Raw genomic sequence first — 16183 nt, forward strand, 5'->3', positions numbered from 1 at the left:
GATTATTGGTAGACATGAACTTTGAGGAAAAATTTAAAGGATAAAAACGGTTGGATCATTGAAATACATTACAATGTTTACACAATGTAATAATGAATCCTAACCCTTTTTAAAATGATTAAGTAAATCAAATTGCAAACAAGAAGCGTAACCAGAATGATTAGAGTGGAAATGAAAGAATAAAAAAGTTTATTCATACATTGAGGAAGGTAAAAGGTAAAAGGTGAATGGTAAAATTACATTCATACATTGAGGAAGGAATAAGGTAAAAATACATGTTGAAAATATATTACACAACAAAGGGAAAAGGCCCCACGCCTTTCAAGTGAGAAATAAATCCAATGCAAATGCGTGAAAGTTAAAATCCTAACTTCCTTTTATTTGTTTTTGTGCAATCACTCCTAAAATTTGTGTGTCTAAACAAGTGTTCCTACTTATCTTTCATCACTATTTCCTTCTCTACGCGCACCTCTCCTCCCAGAACGTCCCAACAACACCCTCCCATGACGCCGAAGGCGGCTCACCAACGACATACCACCACCGTCATCGTCACCATCACTTTCATTCTCTTCATCTTGATCAGAGGAATCTAAACCTCCAATTGGAGTTGTGTGCCTGATGCCAGCAGCACTGCCATCCGCTGAGTGGTGGAAGGCCCTCTCTGGCTGCCGTAGACGTCTTGTCAGGTCAGTGCCTGGTGGCCCAAATGCATGTAATAGGAAAAAGACGTTCACCAGATTGCCGTCGAATCCCAGCCCGAACCCCCCATTTCTTTCGGGAGCATCTGCATCAAAGCCACCATCCTCTTCGTCTGTATCCAAACCATAATTATTTCTTTCTATTACATAATCTCCAAAAACCATTGCCCCTGGCATGGTAGACTGGATTGTGCTCATCAGATCGTTCGTCTCACGCTCATGCTCAAGACTTCTCCATTTCTGTTCGAGGTCTGGATCCACTTCTCGTGGCCGCGCGGAGGGGTGTTCTTCCTTCACATGCCTCCTAAGCTCCTTGTAATTTCCGACAAATGAGCAATTTTCTTGCATGCAGCTTCTCCTTTTTGTATTTAGATAATCTCGTGCTGGTTCAAGAACAGTCCAGCCCTTCACCTGGCCCCTACAGAGGGGGCATGCAAGCTCTGTGACTTCACAATTGTGTACTGGCCATCCAGCATCTGGTACCGCAGTTGGATTGTTGTTGGAGCCAAGCAATGGTTGTCCATGATCAGCCGACCCCATTTTAGTATAAGCTTTCTTGTACTGACCAAGACAGTTGGAATGCCGAAAACTAGTTCCACACATGTAGGGACGGCAACCTTTGTCATGAGAAGAACAAAGGAGAAGGACAGCATTGTGAGGATACTCCATGCACACAGAACATGTTGCATCCTCCCAGTCTTTTTTTTCCAAGTCTCTGCATTTCCTCGGGCACAGATCCTCCAATAGATCTTGATTGTTCTGCAATGGGTATGGAGTTGCTCTGTATCGTCGGGAAGCAATTCTGCGTCGTCCCCGGCTACCTTTTGCCATTTCTATGATTTACCTGCAAATCATATTGCAAAATTTATACCAGAACCATGATAGTCCAGATATACGCACATGGAACTTTAAAGTTCACCCTATTACTGCAGATGCCAATCCTGTGCTTCAATTGTCAAAGTCTCAAAGAATAACAATATATCAGAACCTTGAACTCGAAAAGAAGCCATAGTGCGCCTTTCAATCACCAATTTTTCAGATTAGGTCATCTCATAAAAACTCCTCACAAGCGGTTAAAAAGAACACACAAAAAGGAGTGATGACAAACTTTGCAACTTAAACTCTTATCCATGGTTGTAGAAAAGGGGAAAAAAGGAAAGAAAAAAATTGTCCTTTAAAATTATTAATTTTTAAATAGAAAAAAGGAAAGAGAATCCCCTGTCCTCATAGCACGCAACACATCCAACACCAAGCGGGAGAATCTTAAGACATCACTCTTTAAACCAGAAATGCATACATGCAATTTCCTCCAAGATTGCAATTCCAAATACGGATGTGTATCGATTTGCAAGGTGAAGCACAGGCATATCCATTCACAAGGGAAGAGGGTAAAAAAAAAACAAAGGCTGACTATGCCTAATACGTTCAAATAGGACAAAAAACAAAAAAGAAAGAGAAATAAGTGCCCTCTTCTGTCTTACCTGACTACATTCAGGGGACATGTGCCTTCATATAGTTCAAGAGATGTGACAGCAATGATTTAGGGCCATCTAGACCATCCAGAACAGTTGTTCCAATCATGAAATAAAACATATGCATCCTTGCTTGACAAATTTCAAAATCTTCTGGTTAAGGACGGTAGCCTCCTGACTCAAAAAGTTATACACTACTACGCTGCTCAACTTAATGCAGAATTCTGCAATCTAGCAAGACTAGAAATCCATATAGCAGACAGATTCACAGTTAATGCTTTAAAAAACAAAGAAAATTTCAGAAGCCATAAAATTTGCTAATCTTAAAAGCCATTGCAAGCAAGGTCTAAAATCATCCTACATTCTTCTGAACACCAGTCCTTTCTAGATCCCTGCTTGTGGTCTATATTCAAAGGACTACAGAACTAAAAGCAATGGGACGAAATAATTTAAATTGGGTTTTCCTAAATACAGTTGCAAAATGAATTGTCACAATTGAATTCTAAACTATGATTAAAAGCCTTGAATTTTTAGATCAACTATCAAACCCAATGAATAAAGAATAAAGTACCTCGAGATCAACTCTCAGATCATTGATATTGAAGGGGTCAAAACAGCCAGTGCTCAATTGATTCTTCAAGAAAAAAAGACACACAATTGCATATACACTAGTACGAATCTTGAATGATTGAACTACTGAAGTAAACAGAAATCACCGAAAACTACGTGATTAGTAGAGATGAAAATGTTGGGCAAAGCCAGAAACTGCTTGAATCTTGACTCCACGCAATCAAGCCAATTATACCCGGAAGCACATACATTTCATTCCAGCTAAGATATAATCTTTGGTAATTGAAACTGAAAACCAGAAAGCCTCACCTGAGAGGCGGTCAGAGCAATTCTGGATCCGAGAGAAGTTAATGGCGTCTGAGATACAATCACAAGAGAAACAGAAACAAGTCAGAGATTTATATCGACAACGTGTTTATGGGGGTTAATATATTAATCAAATTACAACCAAAAGCCTGAACCAAGCACATGGAACCTCACCCTTTATCCATATGAGAGAGATCCACAAATATATTAATTAATATTCAAATTCAGTTAAAATTAGAATCTTTTGTAAAAAGCCAAAGATAAAATCATAAAAGTGAAAGTGAAAAATCTCAAATTTTGGTTAAAAATGAAAATTGTGGACTTTTGGTTGCTCAATTTTGCAAGCAAAGGATAACCCAGCTTTCAAAATTCAAAATTTCCAATTTTTAATTGGAAAAGTAAAAGAAAATGAAAAAGAAGAAAGGGAAAAACTACATAACTTATTGATTTTCCTTTCATTTCTCGGCAACCAAACAGACTCTCAAGCTCGAGAAATGAAGGAAGAAGAGAAAAACATCTGATAAGATAAATTGAAAAAGTATCGCAATCGCACCAGATATAGGTATATGCACTACTATGCGATTGTTGAAACTTCAAAAGCGGTCAGAGTCGGAGCAAATTTGGAATTTGGATTTGGGGGAGAAGAAGGGAAATTAGGGTTCCAGAGGAGGCGGAGGAATCGAGGCAGAGGCTCAGAGCTAAGCGAATGAGTGATGGGCGGGGGCGGGAGGGAGCGAAATGAAATCACAAAAGCTTTGTTTGTGGCGAAGTTTCTTTCATTTTTAGAGAGAGAAACGAGGAGAGAGAAAGCTCCAAGCTTTTCGTCGATTTCGAGTCATTTCTACGCTACTCTCTGTGAAAACTGTATTGTATTCTCCTCTCTCTCTCTCTCCTCGCTCTCTTTCTCTCTCCTCTGATATGTGATCGGAGACGTGGGGGCAGCTGATTTGATTTTGATCCACGCGCTGCTTGGGCGGCTGTCGAGCACGCTCAGTTTCACTGGTTTAACGCAGTCAGTCACGTTGTCACGTGCCGTCGTGCTGTACTGTAAATACGTGTCCACGTTCTAAGATTCACGGTTTGTCAATTTCACGTGGCTATCAGCCCTATGAGACGATCATTACGACGGAAATACAGATGTGACGGAAATACGGATGGTACACCACATGTTTTTATATAAGTATTGGAAAATTTATTTTTTAAGTTATTAACATTTTAACACACAAATCCCATCATTTGTATAATGACATGTGATATACTACTTCGTGTGCCGATCACATTGAAAAATCTCTCTTATGAAACAATATACATCTAACTATAATAATTAAATTTATAATATTAAAAGATTCATCTGGAAGCGTTTTTGAAATAACTGCAAATCTTTTTAAAACAAATATATTTTTGAATTTTAAAAGCACTTGAAGTGAAATGTGATTTGAAATGCATGATTGAAATTTCATAAAAAATTGATTTGACTTGCGTATTCAAAATTTTTGTGAAATGTGGTTTGAAATGCATATTTGAAATGTTTGAGAAAAGTGATGGCTAGTAGAGGACATTAACCCATTGTCATATTTTGTTAAGCCGTTGTAAATTATGTTCCTTGGATTCTGAAGGTTTTTCTTAAGTGGTCTGACGCCAGCTTCAACTAGGGTTTCGTTGAGAGGTATGGTTCCTTGTTCTATATTGTATGTCGTTGAGTGCCCTGAAATCCATCTATATTATTTTGAATTCCATTGAGTGGGCCCGAATCTTTTTCACTCCGCGATTTTGTTGAGTGGTCTGGAATCCAGAGTAGTTCAAAATTGCATCCTTTGGGCAAATTGACACAAAAAAAGTTATGATTTAAGAATCACTAAAGGTCACTCTTGATAAAGACTTATGAAATATAAATTGTGAGAGAAATTCTTGTTTTTTTCCTAATTTCAAAGGCTTGCTCACCTAAACATTAGAGCAACTCTAGCCCATGGAGATAGGTTGGTACAAAGTATGGAAAATAGGCTGGCACCATCAAAATCCACTCCAGCCGAACCAAATAGGCTGGCACCTAGCTCAAGCCAACTTGTAGGTCGAGCCAAAACGTGCTGAGCAATGTCCTGGCCTATGTGACGTCACACTAGTGTTAGCAAGGCCCACTCCTTTTTTTTTGGGGGGGTTAGGTGCGTGTGGGCGCACGTTCTTTACAAAAAATAGGCGGTGGGGCCCACCGGTGCAAGCGCAAATAATCTGAAGCTGGGATAAGCCACGTGGCACATCTTCGGCCTCTGGATTTCCAACGGCTAATTTTCTGGATTGTTGGATTTCCAACGGTAAAATATTTTTGAAATTCAAACCCAATGGCTAGTGACGTGGTGCGTTCTGGGCCGTCCGATTCCTAGATCAACGGCCCACGATTTTCGGGCAAAAAATGTATATAAAAAAAAGAAGAAAACGGTCAGAATTATGATCGTTGGCCACGTGTCCAAATCTAGACTGTTGGATTTCAATCTTTTTCAAATCCAACGGTCTAGATTAATTAACTTAATAAAATTTTTAAAAGTATTAAAAATTGTTTAAAAATACAAAAAAAAAAATATAAAACAAAAAATTATTAGTTTTTTCTATAAATACCTAACCATCATCTTCCACCTTACACCACATTTTAATATTTTCAACATTTTCAACACTTTATCGGAAATCTATCCACAAAATAGTACTTTCGGATAATGACACGTATCGTGACAAGATTGATTAAAAATCCTATGCGAAATTAAAACTATTTTTTTATTATTTTATAAAAAAATTAATAATATTTTAATACGAATTAACTAGATTTTGTGTCAGTGCATTATTTAGAGATGAAGATGCATTTGATCAATTACTGTTCATTATGATCAATCACTATTCATTTAAGTAGATTAAATAAGCTAGTGGCAACGCATTTTTAGAAGTAGATTTGCTCTAACAAGAAAACTAAGAGGCGAGCAATAACACCCTTGAAATCCCCAAAAACACAAACAATAATATCATCCAATATGAATAAATAAAACTGAAGTGAGTCGTTCCCTTGACGCCATACAAGGAGCAAGGATGCTCCAAGGTTGTTCACCAAAGTGTAAGTGTGGAGTGGACGGCTCAGATCGCATGGTCCGGAGAGTGGAGATCATTGAATAGAGTCCTTCGCACAGCTCAGATCGCTGCCACTGCTACTTGCAGGAGCGGGAAAAACAGTCTGAAAATTGAAACGCAAAAAAAAAAAAGAAGGAAAGAAAGATGAGAGGCACAAGCCGTGGGCGAGTCAGGGAGTCGTTCAACCCACGCCCACCACCGGCGACGCCGCTGGACCACTTCCGCCACCAACGGGACTCCGATGCCAGCTTCGCAAGCAGCCGGCCTTCCTCTGTGGGCATGGGTCCCACCACCACCGCCCTCGACCTGTACAAAGACCGCTCCTTCCAGCAGTCCACCGTCTCCGCCATCAATTCCTACCTGTCCTCCCACTCCCTCCAATTCTCCCTCAAATTCCCGATCCCCTCCGCCAGGGAAATCACCGAAACCCTAAAGTTCCTCCTCGCCCGCCTCGACTACCCTTCCCCCAAGCTGGAGGACGACCTCCCCCTACTCCTCAAATTCCTGAAATGCCCCTTCAAGCCCAACAAGGCCATGCTCCGAAACCCCACCGTCAACGCCCACCAGTGGCCCACTCTGCTCGCCGTCATCCACTGGGTCTTCCAGATTGTGCTCTACACTGACCATCTCGCCGCCGATTCCCGGGCCTTCGTCGAGAACAATGCCATGTCTGAGTACGCCCTGGAGAGTTATTTGCATTATATACACGGGGACGACGACGCTGTGGAGGCCTTGGACCGAGATTTCTTGGACAAGTTGGATAGGGAGAAAGAGAATGCGGAGGAGAATGTTAGGGTATTGGAGGCAACCGCCACGGAGCTGCAGGGGAGGGTGGAGACAATGCGGTCGGAGCCCTCCAGGAGGGAGGCGCTGGAGAAGGAGAGGGGTTTATTGGAGGGGGATGTGGTCAAGTTCAACGAAATCATAGGGAATCTGGAGAAGAGTATCGCGAATTTGGAGGCGGTGATGGAGGGGAGAGAGAAGGAATTGGAGGCCAAAGTGGTGGATAATAAGCGCATTTGCCAAGAGAATGCGGAGTTGAAAAATAGGGTGGAATTGCAGACCTTCAATGCCAGGGATGTGGATAGAATGAAGAGAGAATTGCAGGCTGTGGAAAGGGATATTGGAGAGGCCGAGCTCGAGAGGAATGCGTGGGAGGAGAAGTCTTGGGAGCTTGATACCATGCTTAGCCATAAGTTTAAGGACCTTGAGGCTGCGGCCATGGACTGCAACCAGGCTATGAGGAGGTTTGTCTTCCTTTTCATTTGATTTTTTCTTGTTCCTTGCTAAAGAAATGTAATTTTTGCGTGTGATTGTTTTGGGATGCATATCATTGACTTTGATAGTGTCGATCCAATTTGGCATCGAGCCAATTATGGCTAGTGATTTGTTTGAAGTCATTTGCCTACTTGTTTTTATTTGTTTTAATTGTTTGCTGGCTTATGACAGTCGACAGTGCCACAAGTTTCGACAAAACTTAGTAATCTTTTGTATGCAATTTCTCCTTATCTTTGGTGGTAGCAGGTTGAAACTTGGTAATGGATTTCAGTATGGATTGAATGCTAAGGGATCGACACCAGCTGAGATTATGGGGATTGACTACAAATCAACATTAAAGCCTTCACTTGACTCCTACTTAGACGATATAAAGAAAAGCTCTGTGGATAAACTGGAAGAGTTGATATCCCTTCAGAAACAGTCAAGTGAACTTTCTGCTCAGATTGAGGGCAAACGAAATTATATAGCAACGCTTCAATCTCATATTGACGAAGTAAGTGGATCAAAATTAAGCCACTTTTCTTTGTTGTGCATAGGAAGGGAATGAGTTATTTCATTTGGTGTGCATATGTAGAGGTCTCCTTTCTTGGTCTGGTTATTGTTGTCACAAAACCGCGTAGTCCATTCTATTTGGTGTTGATGATGAGTCCTTTTTATTGTTCCCACAAACAATTTTTCTACTGCTCAATAAATTATTCCAAAATTAATTCAAATGTTAAAATCCTTAGGATGCTTTCAAATGCTAAATTTTATTTGAATGATTCTTTTCTTTACTACATTGAGCTCATTCCAGTTTTGTAAGAAAGTGTCTTTGGGTTTTTATAATCATGGGTAGGGTTTGGTGTTTCCCATGCACTGACATTTTCCTTGGTTCATCTGCATTTTGGATTTAAAGTTATAAGTTGCAGCAACTATAACAGTGAGAAAGAAATATTTGTCTGCATGAGTGCATATTATTAGAATCTTCCAGGTTGGATTTAATGGAAAATGCTGCTAGGTTAGGAAGCATGTTGGAGCTTTATGGTTTGAACTTTGAACTGTGAAAGCAAGTATTGTGGGAGTAAGTGCGAATATAACTAGTGACAATATATGGGCTGTGAACAGTGTTCTTATTAGAATTATGAATGGGAGAGGGGATGGATTTGGGAATTTAAGGTAAGTTTTTTTCTTGTTTTGTTTTGTTTGGAATGAGTGTATATCCAAGGTCTACTTGCTGCTTAAAGTGGTTGGAGCGCTCAAAAGTGTCTGAGAAAGTTATAATGGTTCAGTGACAACTGACAAAGTCACATCATATGCTAAACTAGGATTTTGAATTGTAAATCCCAAATAAGTGACACCGCTTTACTGTAAGAGAATTGCAAACTACCTACCCGAGAGCATCTTTCCTAGAAATAAAGGGTATCTTTGTTGGCATTGGCCTCTTAAGGCCCTGTATGTTTAGTCTCGAGCTTTCCTTTCTGGAACATTTCATCTCCTGCCATCTCAGAATCATGTTGTCATTTACGCCTGTTGGCATGTACCTGTTGCTGCGCAACATGGTATTTGTTTGCCTACTTTTTAACATTTTCTTGGTAGAATCTAGGGCGTCGGATTCATAAGAGTTGTTTGATCAATTTGAAGAGGCAAAGTGAGAAAAATGAAGGATGAGAACCTGGCTGTAGACAATGTAACGACAGAATATTCATGTAGCCAACCTTATGGTTTTAATCTTGTGGATGGATCTATAAAAAAGGTCTGGAAAATAGTGAACTGCACTTCACACAAACTACATAAAGGGTGCTTTTGGATGACGGCAAACCTATTATACTTCTTGTTTGGAGAAAGACCCAGAAAAACATGAACCGCTTAAGGAAACCAATCTGGTTTCAGAAGTTTCAACAGTGGCAGGCAAAATAAATGCAGCCTGAGGGAGCATATTAGTTTTGGAGTGCTCTGGTGTTCTAGTCATGGCATAAACCATTGGATTTTGTACACAGGCCTTGATGCTGCTTTCTGGTTTTACTGATTTGGTCCTTATCCCCATAAGTTTTTTAGCACCAAATTTCTTTCGTGTCTTCTAGAAATACATAAGACCTTCATGCAGTAAAGTCTTAGGTATGTTTTAAAACTTTGTTATTAACATAATGAACTCTGATAACAAAGTAAAATATTGACTGTAAGGGTGATTGATCCTGTCATGTAAGTTCGTATTTACCTTGTAGAGGATAGGGAGGTCCGTTTCCAAATATTGATCCTGTGGTGGGACTCATGGAAACCACCCTTACTTTTGAAGCATCTTATGGTTATTGTTCCAATATGGTTTGGACTTTGGGACAGAAATACAATTTTACAAGGATTTTGTTTTGACTTCATCTTTTGCTTGTGTATATTTTACCCGTTAGGTTGAAGCTCAACTGAACTTGTTGAAGAAAGAGACACAGGAATACACTTCTAGATGTGCAGCTGAAGCTAGAAGCTTGATGGAAGATGTTCAAAGGGAGACTCATAACTTGAATACTGTGGAAAGAGAAGCAGACGAGATTCTGAAGGTTTTTCTTTAACTTATTTCTTGAATAATTAACTTAAAGAAGTTGGTTTTTTCTTAAACTTGTTATGGTCACCAAATTGTTATGCCATACAAAAATCCTTAACTAGGATTTTGCTAAGTTTGATATCATAACCAATCTCATTTTTCTTGCAGACCTCCAAACTGAAACTGCAGGATGCAATCAAGCAAACTGAAGAAGAAACCCAAAAGTGCGCTTATGAACTCATGGCAGTGGCTGACTCAGTCTCGAAGTACAAAGAATATGTGCAGTCTAAGATTTTTGAAATGAAGAGAGATGTCTCGGAAACAGCTGTTGCTGTATCAGACACTCACAAAAGTTGCTTGGAATCGCAATTTGGTTTTCTGTACGGTGCAAACCAGCAATCAGAAACGGCCCTCCAATAGGCTTTCATACTCGATTCACCGTCCTGCTGCTTACCGGTTTTAAACTATCATGCTGAAAGTTCCGTTATTTCATCTGATGGGTAATTAACTGCCATCTTAATTTATCTTTTGATTTTTGTTTGTTACTATTTTGATTAGTTCTACTAATTAGATGGTATCCTAAGTTTCTTAGAGTGAAGAGTTTCCAAATGAGTATTGTATGAGAGCCGTATATATACTATGTACAAAGTTTATGCCATTTTATGTAACCATATATTTTAGCGAATCGGATATCTTTTTTTTGTTATTATTTTCGTTAGTTATACTAATCAGATGATATAATGTGAGTATTGCAGATGAATTCTAGGGTATGATCTTTGAGTTTCGGGTCTTGTTTAGATCTTGACCCGTCTATTTCTAACAAGAAAACTAAAACGTAATGGTTATCAAACAGGCTCGGTGGATTAGGTTATCAAACAGGCTTGATGCCAATCCACTGAGCCTCATATTCAATTGAGTTGTACCCACGAGGAGGTTATCACAAAAATTATTTACAGCAAGTCAATAATCTACAACATGTGCTTATATCATGTTTTGTTCTAACTACAATTAATTCCCCCCAGAAACAAGGTAGCTTTGTAAAACAACTTGCCCTCTAAGTAATGTACAAGTACCCATGATATTGCTCGCAAACTTGTCGACTAGCATACATCCGTTTCAAGCATTCGGGTCAGTTTTGCCATACCAGGAACTAGTTCAATGAATAATTGGACAGCGGATAGAAGGTTATGCACAGTTCATCTCCTTGAACGAGCTTCTCTGGTCTGTCAAGTCCCTAATATTGTAGACCCACACAGAAGGACCAAGAGGTGCTTTCTTTGATTCGCAAGCCATTTGCATCTTTGTGAAAATATTGGGAGCATATCCCCTTCCCAAAACCACGTTCGTGGAAGGTAATGCTCTAACATAGCTTGACAGCGTATATAGATTCAATCGCTAAGCACGTATGAGGGGAAGTAAATCGCAGTACCAGTTCCTCTATATTACCTTACGATGTCACTGAGGTTGGTTGACCAAAGCATTCACAAACGAAAACTGTTGCAATGAGGAGAAGGATGTGTGGAGTGGCCTTTTCACAAATGGATGCTTCAGTAGCTGAGCCGCAGTAGGTCGACTATTAGGGTTAACTTGTAAACATTTCAAAATGAAATCTTGTGCATCGCTTGATAACGAATCAGGAACTGGAGGAGGTTCACCCTTGCCAATCTGAAATAATGCTTGCATCTGCCAATCAACACAAACAAGAACATGATTTTTCTCAGATTCCTAAATGACTCTGCAAGGGACAACTTAGTGATCTGTCTTGTTTATCATATGTCTTAGCCTTCTCGCATGAGTGACAGTCCAAATTGATTAAGAATACTAAGGTTACCCTAACCGTCACTGATGTCTGAGTAGAAATCGTAGGGTTTAGGTTTTGTAAGGGGTAAACATAGGTCCATAACTCTTGATTAAGGAATCTAGGTACATGGAAGAGTAAATACATATTGCTAATAGGTAGCACAAAGGCCGAGTACAAGTAGGATGATCCGGGTAAAATCTCATGGTGGGGGATGTGTGGCATGAGGTTGGCTCCTACATCCAATGATCTAGGTCAAAATGTAATGCAGGCATATTGTTATGCATTTCTTATCCTAAAGAAAAGGTAAACGATTAGCATTATATGAGCAGAAATGTTGAACATACGCCTTCCAGGTGAGAGTATGGAGGCCGGCGGGTTAACATCTCTAACACAGCGCATCCAAGGCTCCATATGTCAGCTGCAAGCCCATAGCCACGATTCCTTAGATTAACAACCTACAATTTTACAGCTTACTGGTCAACAGGTTAACTCAAAATCCATGAAACAGATAAGCATGCTCGTAGCAACTTATTCCCAATTATATTACTGCAACAGAAAATTCAACTATGGATGAGAACTGAAAGAAAAAAAAATCAGTGTCTATTGCAAGGTAAATGATGAAAATTAAGTTTTGTACGTCAAAGAGTAACTGGACAATAACAGCTAAATCCTAATTTCAATTAGGGAGAGCCTAGTCATAAAATAAATGAATATCCAATACAACAGTACAAGTTATCGGCACTAACTACATGGACAATCAAAACTAGATGAATTACTCTACATCATACTAGTTTTACTATCCAAAGGCGGTTGTTGAAATATCAACCTGATGTGTACAACAAACATATTTATCATAAAGAGAGGAGGCAAACCTCAGGCGCCATCCAATAAGCAGTCCCTTTGCAAGACTTCACGTCATTAAATTTGGTTGCCTAGAAACAGAAGGCCAATGTGGAATGATTCAGCATTAGAATTTCCATGGATTTGCATTTCGACAAAACAGAAATTCTATGAAATGAACATTAGAGAGACGTTAGTATTAGGAATTCTACCTTGGCTAACCCAAAGTCTGCAAGTTTCACAGATCCACTTGCATCCACCAATATATTAGCACATTTGATATCCCTGGAAAAAATAATCTTATAAATATAGATAATAGAATCAAATATTAAACTTCTACAAGTGCAATATCAATATAAGGAACACAAGTGTAGGTTAAATGAGGATTGCTTGGTTTGTTATTTTTTACGTAGTTGTATCTTATCTCTATGCGGGCCTGTACTGTAATTACATATATAAAATGTTTCACATTACATGACGGGAGAGATTTTAATTCAGATAGGAGGAATTAGAAAATGCACCTCATGAGCATTACAAAGTTATGCGGTAGGGATTTCTAAATGGCTCCTTCCAACTATTCATTTACAAATTCCCCTATCATGTCTTTTGTAATGCATTTCTAATTCCTCCTACCAAACATTTTGTGATCCATTTCTTCTTCATTTTGCCTAAATGCCTTGGAATTTGGAAGACCCTCACCCATTTCCCAAACTATTCCTTATATTTTGTTCTACTGGTTGTTCACAGCTTTGTCTACTAAGATTAGCATAGGTCAATGGTTCAATCCCTTCCAGTGTAACCACAAAAGACAAAGAAAGAAGGATCACAATACAAAAATTCCAGTACCAAAATTATATTACCTGTGAACCACATTACGATCATGAAGATATGTCAACCCGCTTAAAATCTGCCTTGTAAACCCAGAGACTTGAGAATCCCTCAAGAGATACTTCTGATATAGATTTGCAAGTGAGCCTTTTGTTACAAGCTCAAGGAAGATATAGAGCTTAGTTTCATCCTGTAATAATATTACAACGAACAATTAGTGTACAAATCAGGAGAGTTCAATAAATATATTAAATTACATTGAAATATAGCAAGCTACTTTATCTTATGATTACAGTTTGAGTAGTTGCATTGGTGAAGCATTTCTTTAACTGATCGTTTATGGTTCTACAAATACATGTACATACATCCACACATACACACATACAAGTACAAATACCTATGCACTAACTGTAACAACAAGATCAAATGCAAAAGGAAAAGATAAATCTCCCCCAATAAGTAGAAAGTTGTACTTCTAATAAACTGGCAGGAGCCAAAGAAATGCAAACCAAGAAAGAAAGAAGCACACCTTGTCTGTGCCCAGATATTGAACTATGTTGTCATGTTCAAACTGACTTAAAAGAGAAATCTCCTGTACAATAAGAATCGTATTAGAAGAAAGAATGTTAAGGAATCCAGAAAACACAATAGCATCTACTGAGTAAGAAAACACAATCAGAATAAGACTGTTTCTTTCGACCTGTTCAAGTTGGATAACACTCTGCTTCCCCTGGCTCCCTTGATCCAGTAAAGAAACCTCCTTTACAGCGAAAAAGAATCCATCACTGCAAAAGAACATTTGCAGCATGAAATAAACAGAGGGAGTGAGATCAACATGTTGATTTTGTTGAACAGAATAGCCCCAGTTTAATGCAATCCCAACTTCACCTTCTCCATCCTTTTCTCTAACTTTACAACTTCTTGCTAAGAAAAATTCTAAACGCTTTGAGTGGAAATGCCTAAAGTAGAATTGAATGCTTACACTATGAAAAATAAAACTTGGAAATGGTAGGGATAAAGTTTTTCAGGACTACCTCAAAGTTTTATGGGTACATTATGCAAAAGATTAAAAAGAAACAAGTGCTTAAATGGATAGCAGCACAAGAAACTATAAAATTAGAAATGAGAATCGTATAACCATGAACAGCAGTCCCCCTTGTTATAAAAGTGGTGGTAGTCTTGGTGTCCTATGTTTCTATTCGTTAGCACTAAGTTCTTCAACGAATTCCCAGTCTCCTACCGAAGTATAGTTATTTCTTGTTCTATTTTGTCCCAAATTCAAAGTAACTTATTAGAGTTTGCAAATCAGTAGAGTAATGTCTTTAAAGTAAGACGCAATGGACCAAATATAAAATTCACAAGTCGTGTTCAGATTGGGTTTAATTCAAACATAGCGGTAATCACCAACAACAAGACAGGAACAAAATTAGCCTTCATACACATTTTGGATATATGGACGTGGAAGATGATCGCTTACTCAGTAAAGCCTTCATACACCGTCCCATAAGAACCACTTCCCAAAAGCTGACCTTTTTGCCACGATGACGAAAGACTCCGCCTGAATTTCCCATTCGGCGAAAAAATACTATGGATTGGCTCGGGGTTCACTCTTACAATGCCAACAAAACCAACTTTGTCATCTGCATTTTGATCATCATTATAGTCATTGGATGGAGATGAGTTGGATGACAAACACTCGTCAATTGCTTCGTTTACCGATTCCCTCTCGCCATTTGCTTCATTTGCAAGCTCCTCTTCATCCGAATAGCTCACATGGCCAACGCGATTCAGCGAATTTACACCAATGTGGTCCTCCCGAGGCGAAAAAGATTTCAATACAACCGGAGGCGGGCGGAGACCCTTAATTCCTCCACCAGCACCGCCATTTCTCCCATTTCCCCCAAATTCTGCCAAACTCAAAGCCTTGATTTCACTGTCGAGCCGCATAACCCTAGCTTCGGACTTCTTCTCCAAAACGTCAACGTTTGCTCTGTCGCGTAACTGAGGATGATGATTCTGATCGTGGAGGCGAGAGCGAGGGGTGACGTTGGAGGAAATGCGGGCCCGCTGGGCTTCCCAAGCGGCGACTGGGATGGCGAAGTCTTCGGGGCCGGAAAGTCCGAGGCTGCGGCAGATGAGGTCGAATTCACCGTCAATGCCTCTGACGCGGAAACTGGTTTGGTGGTCGGAGAGAAGGGATTGACGGCCGCGCAAGGAGGATGAGGAAGGGGAGAGGGTAGAGGCGTCGTAGTCGAAGTTCTTAATGGCGTTTTGGCGGTCGAGTTTGGGTTTCGGACGTTTAAATTGCTTAGCGACGTCCATGATTTGCTGCTGCTGCTTCTTCAAGCACTACTAGTATGGTATGCTATGCAGTATGAGAGTATCAAGTTTGAAGGTTGGAGGATTGGAAGTTTGTGGTGGACGCCATTGACGTTTGCTTTGTCTTCTAGCTTCTGCTCTTAACTGGCGCTGTAACGCGGTTCTGCTATATTTCTATTTCAATTTCAATTTCAACTGGGGAAAGAGACGAGAGATAAAGAGCTGAAACGCTGACACTTGGCGGCACCTTGGAGGCCTATAGTTGTGGAGAATAACTTGCACAAAACTTGTTCACCGGCACGTGGCTTCCTGTATCCATTAATTCATTGCCAAAGTTTTAAAAGACGCTAGAGGCTAGTCAGGCGGCGGACTGAGGTTTAGCGGTTTGGCGGGGTCTGGGCAGGTATCTAGGCGGATTTAGATAAATTCATTATATTTCGTGTAAATAAAT

The 16183-nt window shown here is 39.7% G+C and overlaps 3 protein-coding genes across 5 annotated transcripts; 1 reads left to right on the forward strand and 2 right to left on the reverse strand.

Annotated features, from left to right (window-relative positions):
- Positions 1-217: 217 nt before the first annotated feature.
- LOC137735094 (uncharacterized) lies at positions 218-3933 on the reverse strand. 3 transcript variants are annotated; one of them, XM_068474473.1, is made up of 3 exons: positions 3600-3933; positions 3050-3097; positions 218-1542 (listed from the first exon to the last, which is right to left on the reverse strand). In XM_068474473.1, exon 3 carries the CDS (start codon positions 1527-1529, stop codon positions 435-437), a length of 1095 nt encoding a protein of 364 aa, XP_068330574.1. In that variant the 5' UTR covers positions 1530-1542; positions 3050-3097; positions 3600-3933; the 3' UTR covers positions 218-434. The 3 variants fall into 3 exon arrangements, with proteins under 3 accessions (XP_068330574.1, XP_068330580.1, XP_068330588.1); XM_068474479.1 differs by lacking the exons at positions 3050-3097; positions 3600-3933 and adding an exon at positions 2742-3035; XM_068474487.1 differs by lacking the exons at positions 3050-3097; positions 3600-3933 and adding an exon at positions 2180-2734.
- Positions 3934-6201: 2268 nt separating this feature from the next.
- On the forward strand, positions 6202-10622 carry LOC137714350 (kinetochore protein NDC80 homolog). The gene is made up of 4 exons (XM_068453590.1): positions 6202-7401; positions 7679-7925; positions 9814-9960; positions 10113-10622. The coding sequence occupies exons 1-4, from the start codon at positions 6299-6301 to the stop codon at positions 10362-10364; spliced, it is 1749 nt and encodes a 582-aa protein (XP_068309691.1). The 5' UTR covers positions 6202-6298; the 3' UTR covers positions 10365-10622.
- A 187-nt stretch (positions 10623-10809) lies between these two features.
- On the reverse strand, positions 10810-15969 carry LOC137748134 (mitogen-activated protein kinase kinase kinase 1-like). The gene is made up of 8 exons (XM_068488224.1): positions 14891-15969; positions 14114-14198; positions 13943-14005; positions 13446-13603; positions 12798-12870; positions 12618-12677; positions 12090-12200; positions 10810-11627 (listed from the first exon to the last, which is right to left on the reverse strand). Exons 1-8 carry the CDS (start codon positions 15733-15735, stop codon positions 11400-11402), a joined length of 1623 nt encoding a protein of 540 aa, XP_068344325.1. The 5' UTR covers positions 15736-15969; the 3' UTR covers positions 10810-11399.
- Between the last annotated feature and the right edge of the window lie 214 nt (positions 15970-16183).

Source organism: Pyrus communis, chromosome 1 (assembly GCF_963583255.1).
Source record: "Pyrus communis chromosome 1, drPyrComm1.1, whole genome shotgun sequence".
NCBI classification, from domain to species: domain Eukaryota; kingdom Viridiplantae; phylum Streptophyta; class Magnoliopsida; order Rosales; family Rosaceae; genus Pyrus; species Pyrus communis.

Bases quoted from the DNA above. Each gene is read 5' to 3' on its own strand.
- LOC137714350 (XM_068453590.1), top strand. From the start codon at position 6,299: ATGAGAGGCACAAGCCGTGGGCGAGTCAGGGAGTCGTTCAACCCACGC. The intron at 7,402-7,678 runs GTTTGTCTTCCT...TGGTGGTAGCAG, and splicing joins TGCAACCAGGCTATGAGGAG to GTTGAAACTTGGTAATGGAT. The intron at 7,926-9,813 runs GTAAGTGGATCA...TTTACCCGTTAG, and splicing joins TTCAATCTCATATTGACGAA to GTTGAAGCTCAACTGAACTT.
- LOC137735094 (XM_068474473.1), bottom strand. From the start codon at position 1,529: ATGGCAAAAGGTAGCCGGGGACGACGCAGAATTGCTTCCCGACGATAC.
- LOC137748134 (XM_068488224.1), bottom strand. From the start codon at position 15,735: ATGGACGTCGCTAAGCAATTTAAACGTCCGAAACCCAAACTCGACCGC. The intron at 12,871-13,445 runs GTAATATAATTT...TATTTTTTCCAG, and splicing joins GATCGTAATGTGGTTCACAG to GGATATCAAATGTGCTAATA. The intron at 12,678-12,797 runs GTAGAATTCCTA...TTCTGTTTCTAG, and splicing joins CAGACTTTGGGTTAGCCAAG to GCAACCAAATTTAATGACGT.